Below are 7,705 nucleotides of genomic sequence, written 5' to 3'. Positions count from 1 at the left end.
ATGCGAGATGCTTCAGACGCTATAATTTACTTGCTCAACACATAATAGTATAATATATAGTATGAAAATATCACTTGCATCTGAAAAACTGTCAACTATTGTTAATATTTTAAGAATAATTATTTATATTTTTAATTGTTAATATTTTAACTGACATAATTATACAAAAGTCGCGATGACTCACATGAATACATTTAAATGTGATCATATCATAATGAGTAATTATATCGAGATCTTTGAATCTTTTTTCTTATGACAATATTATTTGTTCTTATATACACAGAATATTAAAATAGAATGAATTATGTTTTTATTTCAATGTACATTTTTCTGTAAAGTGCACATTTAAAAATTATGAATAAATTGATGCATATATAAAAGTAGAATTAAATTTATATATATTTATATATATGATATAGACAGGGGCTATAAGAGCCGAACACGGATGTCGGTGCGTCGAATAAATTATAATTTATTTTTTATTACTAAATTATTATTTATTATTATAAATAGAATATCCATTAGTTGTCCAATACAATATTGTAGTGACATCTAAGGCATCAATGAAAAGTCTCGCAATATCTGTCTCCTTGCCATTAACAAGTTGCCAACAGCTGATCTCTTCAGCATATGTTATCAATAAAAAGTTTATTTAAATATATTAAATACGCGCATATATTATTAATATTGTTTTATTAAGTCACTATTTCTAGCTCTTCTAAATTAATTATGCAAAGAAAATATATTACAAGTTATATAAAAAAAACTGCACTATGTATTTATTATAATATATCAATATTTCGTGTGTACAATACAAAATCAATTTTATAAGTTTTTAATAGCAAAAATATTTTTTCTTAAAAAAATATTATTAAATTATTTTTAGATATACTAATCTTTAACATTTCTATTTTTAAGTTCTCGTCTTTCGAATAGCAAGATTTTCTGTATATAAGAGTACATTTAAATATTAAATATTAAATTACAAAAATAAGTTTTACAAAACAAAAGCAAAACTCTAAAAAAATAGCAATTAATCATATTTATTATATCTTATTAAAATCTAAAATAATAAAATTAATATTTATAGGCTAATTAATATGCCATAACATTTTATTTTTTATGAAAAAAAATAAGTAAAAGTAAATTTAATAAATCATCGAGTTTGTCGATAATTCTCGACTGTTTTACTTCCTTTATACGATTCGAGTTCGACTCCTCGCTGTATATCGCTGTAGAAACATCGATCGCGAGATACATCTAAATACTCGTGTACTGTCTTTTCAAAAAACATCATCTGCTACGTAGATTAAATGCAAGGTCATTTTTTCAATGCATTCAGTTCCACACAAGCAGCTCCATTGAACATATTAATCGGAATGGTGCTCCTCGCGAGAATCGCCAAGTGCGAGGTATGAGAAATATGTCATTGTTATGGGTGTATCGGCTTTCATTTCGTACATATTCTTCCAAAAAAATACGTGTGTTGCAATTGCAGTTACAATTACAATTGCATTACATTTAAATGTGTTAATTCAGGAAATTGGATCATCTGATGAGCATCCGACGAATTGCAAAAAACTGCATCCACGTTAGCGCGAAAATCGATTCGCAAAGTGTTTCGTACGCATCTGTTTTCAACAATCCCTTTTAGTGTGTGTAAACATCTTTAAATTTAAACAAATTCTTTTGTATTCGTAAAAATATCGAGTGTTTTTGATAAATTTACATGAAAATTTTGAGGAATTATAGACCGATGTTTATTTACTATTGTTTGCTTTCTTCATCATGTTAATAATTACTATGCCTTTATTAATTATTATAGAGTTATGTTATTTCATGCAAATTAAATAATTGATCAATGAAATCTGTGAAAAATATGTAAAGTTAAATTATGATAATTTATTCATTATCGAAAATATATCTATTACGCTTATGGCTTTAAAATAAAATTGATTAATCTCTTTTTGCATGCCAAATAATCTAATTTATTAATTGATTTGTTACTAACAATGTTATAATATTTGATTTATGCTCATATTAGGTATAACATTTGAAAGGCAATTTTTCTTTAAAACAAAAAAGAGTTAAAAAAGAAAGATTAAATTTTTACATATAAAGCAATAAGCATTTCGGAATAGCTTTTAATTTATACGCATTTACATGTTTTGTTGAAAAAACATATATTCCATTTTGTAAAAAAATCTTTGTGTGTGGTAGAGTTAAACTTAGCTTACAGATGTTATCTGAATAAGCTAACGTGTTTATCAGAAATTTATGATCATATGTAACAACTGATACACACGTAGTCTGATAACTCAGAAAAACATGTTTAAATGTATTATACCGTATCGTTGCATTTTATTATATTTTTACAAAGGGGGTATATTGTATGTTACAAAATATTGTTATATATTAATGATTTAGATGCATATTGTTCATATAATATATTGTTCTAGAAACAATATACCTTGATCTAATAATGGAATAATACTTTGAAAAAATTTAATTTTATTTAAGATTAATAACAATATTTTTTGTATTTCAGAAATCTCACATCTCTTATTATTTTATTTTTAAATGTATTATTTTTCTATGACAAATGTAAAATATAAATTATTATGTTCAATTAAAATTATTAAAGTAAATTTATTAAAGTAAAATTATTAGAATAAGAAATTAGTTTGAAACGTAAAGAATACTTTAATTATTATTATTTTAAACGGACCTAGAATGTGTCAATAATATTTACGAAATGACAGTTTTATCTGATAAATTGACCTTTGGGCGACAATGACGCTTGTAAGGAGAGAATAATATTATCAATCTTCATAGAGGTTCTACAACTTCGTAATATAATGTGAAAATAAATGATGGTAAACAGTTGCCGGCTATAGTGAATCGTTATCCACTTATTGACTTAAAAGCAGCGTTATCATGCAAATTTGCCTGCTATTTAAAAGTATTCAAATATCTTGGATGATATAGAGAGGTTTAATGCATTAATACATGCATTATCAATATTATAAAATTTTAATCATGTGTAATCATGTAATTTATGCATAAATTCGTAAAAAAAAGGAGTTTTATACATGTACTTACATCTATGAATAAAATAAAGCACACTTTATTAAAATACAATTATAAATATTCGCTGTTGTGAGTTGGCAAATATCCATATTTCATGTATTAGAGAATTTTCAAATACTTCTATTTTATTAGCCTCTAAAGTAAAGTATTCTATATATTAATATTAATATCAATTGGTAAAATTAATCGCCAGGAATAAATTCAATAAAATAACAATGATAACTTGACACACTGGCAAAGGTTTATTTTACATTTAAATTATTTGCGACGTTTCGACCATATGGTTTGTGGTCCTTATCAAGCAACAGTTCTGTACAAAGGAATTCACAATACAAATATAATAAGTCAGAAATTACGATCAAAACATAAGTCAAATTTTACATATTGCAATATAAACCAAATCGAACTTACAATTATGTGCATTACAACGCAAACGAAACAAGCCTCAAAAAGTTTTTATGTGACATCAATATGTCCGTATTTAAAAATTACGTCCATCTCTGACAATGATGTAAACGAGACTGTGACATTAAACAAACGAATACTAACATCTAAACAAACTATCATATACGGTGGTAAATTTTTCTGTATCTTTTTGTAAATTAATGGCATGGACGGACTTTTTTATAAAATTTCAGCTATTTCCCTTTTTTTCTGTTTCGTTTGCGTTGTAATGCACATAATTGTAAGTTCGATTTGGTTTATATTGCAATATGTAAAATTTGACTTATGTTTTGATCGTAATTTCTGACTTATTATATTTGTATTGTGAATTCCTTTGTACAGAACTGTTGCTTGATAAGGACCACAAACCATATGGTCGAAACGTCGCAAATAATTTAAATGTAAAATAAACCTTTGCCAGTGTGTCAAGTTATCATTGTTATTTTATTAATATTAATGTATGAGAATGTATGAGAATGTATGAGTATGATTTTGAATATAATTTTTTATTAATTTTTTTATTAATTCTTATTCAATATGCATGGAAATGATTTAAAAATATTAATTAAATACAACTCAATGTGTATTATTATCAGTAAAAATTTATTAAATAAAAATATAAGGTACAATTTTGACACGTGACAGATTAATGTTAAAATATTCCAGGCATGGCTTACTATCAGATCCTACAGTAATGCTGCTCCAACGGTTAAAATGTACATTGATGGGCAATTCGTAGGTAATTGTTGACACGTTTTACTTATTTATATTTTTTTGTCAAACTTTTATTTTTTTAGTTTATATCATAAACGTGGTTTATTCTTTCGAAGCTTATTTTTTTACGTAGAATTTTTTTCAATACAATTTAAATTATATTCATCATACAATTTAAATTATATCGATATCTATAAATCGAAATTTTTTTGCAGAGTCGAAGAGCACAAAATTCACGGATGTCCATGATCCAGCGACGAATCAGTTGTTATGTCGCACTCCAAAATGCACGAAGGACGAGATGGAAAATGCAGTGCAGAATGCACGGAAGGCATACGAGAAGTGGCGGCACACAAGCGTGTTAACGAGACAAAATTTGATGCTAAAATATCAGGCCCTTATCCGTGAACATTCGGTCAGTTTATTAATGCACTTTAAAGTCTAAATTGCATGTTATATTGATTAAATAATACTGCGTTTACAAAATGGAAAAGATGAAAATAATATATTACAAAGAATGATTAATGAATTTTGCATCGACAAAATGAAAAATCTGGTATTACTGCGATAGTAGTAATGGACGATAAAATACGGTCAACTCCGAACAAATCTTTTACTACTAGCACACAATCAGTGTTTAATGAATATTTTATATAATCGCAGATATTTTATATTTTGAAACTTTATATCTTATTCATTTATTTACAGAAAGAAATTGCACAGAATCTTGTAAAGGAAAATGGAAAGACTATGGTTGACGCAGAAGGAGATGTGCTTCGAGGTCTTCGTAAGTATATTATGTTAGATTATAAAAGTTTATATAAATCAGACGACAATTTTTAATTAGATATTTAGATAATTTAATATCTAGTGTGTTATCTTTAATGGTTCCTCATTGATTGATTGAAATTGGAACAAGATAATTGAATAAATATTTATAAAAAAATTAAGAAAAAATAACAATAAATATGTCATTTTTTATGTAATAATTTGAAACTAATAATTTTGTATAATTATGCTTTATGTTTATAAAATTATATTATTTACTATTTTTTAATTTTGGTGTACAAAAAGTATTATATTAATTTTTTCGATGATATAATTTAAAAATTATATAGATCACATGTCGACATAACTTAGATTACGTTGCTAATGTCATTTACATATTGATTAACACTTTATAATTAATATTTAATAAATGATACTGAATATATTGATCGATACTTAACTGCGATGACAGAGGTCGTCGATGCCTGTGCGGCGATTCCGACACTACAAATGGGTGAATCCACGGCCAATATTGCTACGGACATGGACATCATCTCGTACAAAGTTCCCCTCGGCGTTACTGCGTCTATTTGTCCTTTTAACTTTCCTGCCATGATACCACTTTGGTCGTTCCCGATATCGGTCGCATGCGGAAACGCCGCAATTCTGAAGCCATCGGAGCGGGTACCAGGTGCATCCATGATCCTCGCTGATCTCTTTACGAAAGCCGGTGCACCAGCTGGCCTTTTAAACATTATACACGGCCAGCACGAAGCCGTGGACTTCATTTGCAAGCATCCTGATATCAAAGCTGTTTCCTTTGTCGGTTCTGATCAAGCGGTAAATAAAAATGGAAGCGAGAAATATTATCGAAACTATCTTTCGTGTCTGTCTTTATTACACAGATCGATCTTTTTCTTTTTACTTTTAATTGTGATGATTTTTTAAATATACAGGGTAAATATATCTACAAGCAGAGCAGCGCACATGGTAAGAGAGTACAGTGCAATATGGGTGCTAAGAATCATTGCATCGTCTTGCCGGATGCAAATAAGAACAAGACGCTGTCGCAAATTGTCGGTGCAGCTTTCGGAGCTGCCGGACAACGATGCATGGCACTTTCGGTGGCCATCTTCGTAGGCAAATCTAAAGAGTGGATACCTGAATTAGTAGAGGCGGCAAAAAGATTGAAGGTAAACGCCGGTCATGTGCCAGGCACTGATCTTGGACCTGTCATATCGCCACAGGCGAAGCAGAAAATCTGCGAGCTGGTGGAATCCGGTGTTAAAGAAGGCGCGAAATTGCCTCTCGACGGAAGAGACATTATTGTACCTGGCTATGAAAATGGAAACTTCGTCGGACCTACGGTGTTAACCGATGTTAAGGTAAAATAAGATCTATCTTATAATAAAGTGATTAATCAAGATTGCGCGCTAAAGCAAATTTGTGTGGAAAATTAAAATAAAATAAAATAAAAATTAAGCTTTAAACTTTTATCAGAATTTATTTTTAAACTGTTATTATTATTATAAATGTTATTATTATAGAAAAAAGAGCATGTTCTTTAAAATAAAAAAGTAAAAATGACTTTTTATAACCGTCTATATATACTTTTGAAAAAATAGCTTATTTTTTGACAGAAAGCTTTGTATATACAAAATTGAAAAATAATGTTGTTATTTTAATTCAATATCGTTATTACGTTTAATTTGCATATATTATAGACTGTTTGATATGTATATTACAGCCTACGATGAAGTGTTATACGAACGAAATATTCGGGCCCGTTTTATCATGCATGTTCGCCGACACTACTGACGAGGCTATCGACATCATCAATAAAAATCCTTACGGCAATGGCACGGCAGTTTTCACGACAAATGGCGCGACAGCTAGGGCATTCGTGAACAGAATCGAAGCTGGCCAAGTTGGCGTTAATGTACCCATACCAGTACCCCTACCGATGTTCAGTTTCACTGGTAACAAGGGTTCCTTCCTGGGCGATAACCATTTTTATGGGAAAGACGTGAGTAGATATAACGTCACGACTTTACTCTGACAAATTAATCTATTTATCAAAATATGTCATATTTCTAACTTTTTATAATTTTTAATTTTTTGAATTCTAATTGATTACTTTCAAGCTAATTAAAATGTATCAAAAATAATGAATATAGTGAAACGATATATGTATACAAATGAAAGATTTGACTTATTCTGTTGGATCTTTTTTTGCATTATACATATATTGCATATGCAATTTAGGAGGATAGGAATATATAATATGCTAGCTTTTGAACAAATGATAGATGTACCCGTTAACGTTTCTTAATTATTGTAATATTTTAGGGTGTAAATTTCCATACGCAAACGAAGACAATAACTCAATTATGGAGATCTAGTGATGCTAGCAATATAGCATCATCGACTGCGATGCCTACAATGCAATAAGACTGTAATTGTGTGTAATTTTGTACACTATAGCAAAGTATCATTTAAAAGTACCATTCAAAATTTTACAAGTATGGTTGTATAAAACTCACTTGTACAATTTGTTATGCAGTTATAAACGATGTCTTCCATTTTATTACGTACAAATCTGTTACTATAAATAAATGTATTGTTATAAGCTAAATAAATTACATATATTTTTCATAGTTTAATATAAAGTCCATGTCTTTAAAAATAT

The 7,705-nt window shown here is 28.5% G+C and overlaps 1 protein-coding gene across 3 annotated transcripts; it reads left to right on the top strand.

Moving 5' to 3' along the window:
- The first annotated feature begins 1,298 nt into the window (after positions 1-1,298).
- On the top strand, positions 1,299-7,604 carry LOC145946011 (putative methylmalonate-semialdehyde/malonate-semialdehyde dehydrogenase [acylating], mitochondrial). 3 transcript variants are annotated; one of them, XM_083055372.1, is made up of 9 exons: positions 1,368-1,412; positions 1,540-1,655; positions 4,201-4,273; positions 4,464-4,663; positions 4,957-5,035; positions 5,489-5,856; positions 5,973-6,401; positions 6,764-7,042; positions 7,366-7,604. In XM_083055372.1, exons 3-9 carry the CDS (start codon positions 4,249-4,251, stop codon positions 7,465-7,467), a joined length of 1,482 nt encoding a protein of 493 aa, XP_082911498.1. In that variant the 5' UTR covers positions 1,368-1,412; positions 1,540-1,655; positions 4,201-4,248; the 3' UTR covers positions 7,468-7,604. The 3 variants fall into 3 exon arrangements, with proteins under 3 accessions (XP_082911488.1, XP_082911507.1, XP_082911498.1); XM_083055362.1 differs by lacking the exon at positions 1,540-1,655 and having other exon boundaries at positions 1,299-1,412; XM_083055381.1 differs by lacking the exons at positions 1,540-1,655; positions 4,201-4,273 and having other exon boundaries at positions 1,351-1,412.
- Positions 7,605-7,705: the final 101 nt, after the last annotated feature.

The sequence above is a fragment of the Prenolepis imparis genome, unplaced genomic scaffold, assembly GCF_030444845.1.
Source record: "Prenolepis imparis isolate NDT839.2.m4 unplaced genomic scaffold, iyPreImpa1.0 SCAF_2, whole genome shotgun sequence".
NCBI lineage: Eukaryota > Metazoa > Arthropoda > Insecta > Hymenoptera > Formicidae > Prenolepis > Prenolepis imparis.
Note: the sequence above shows the minus strand (reverse complement) of the source record. Positions and strands in the feature narration are given on the sequence as shown.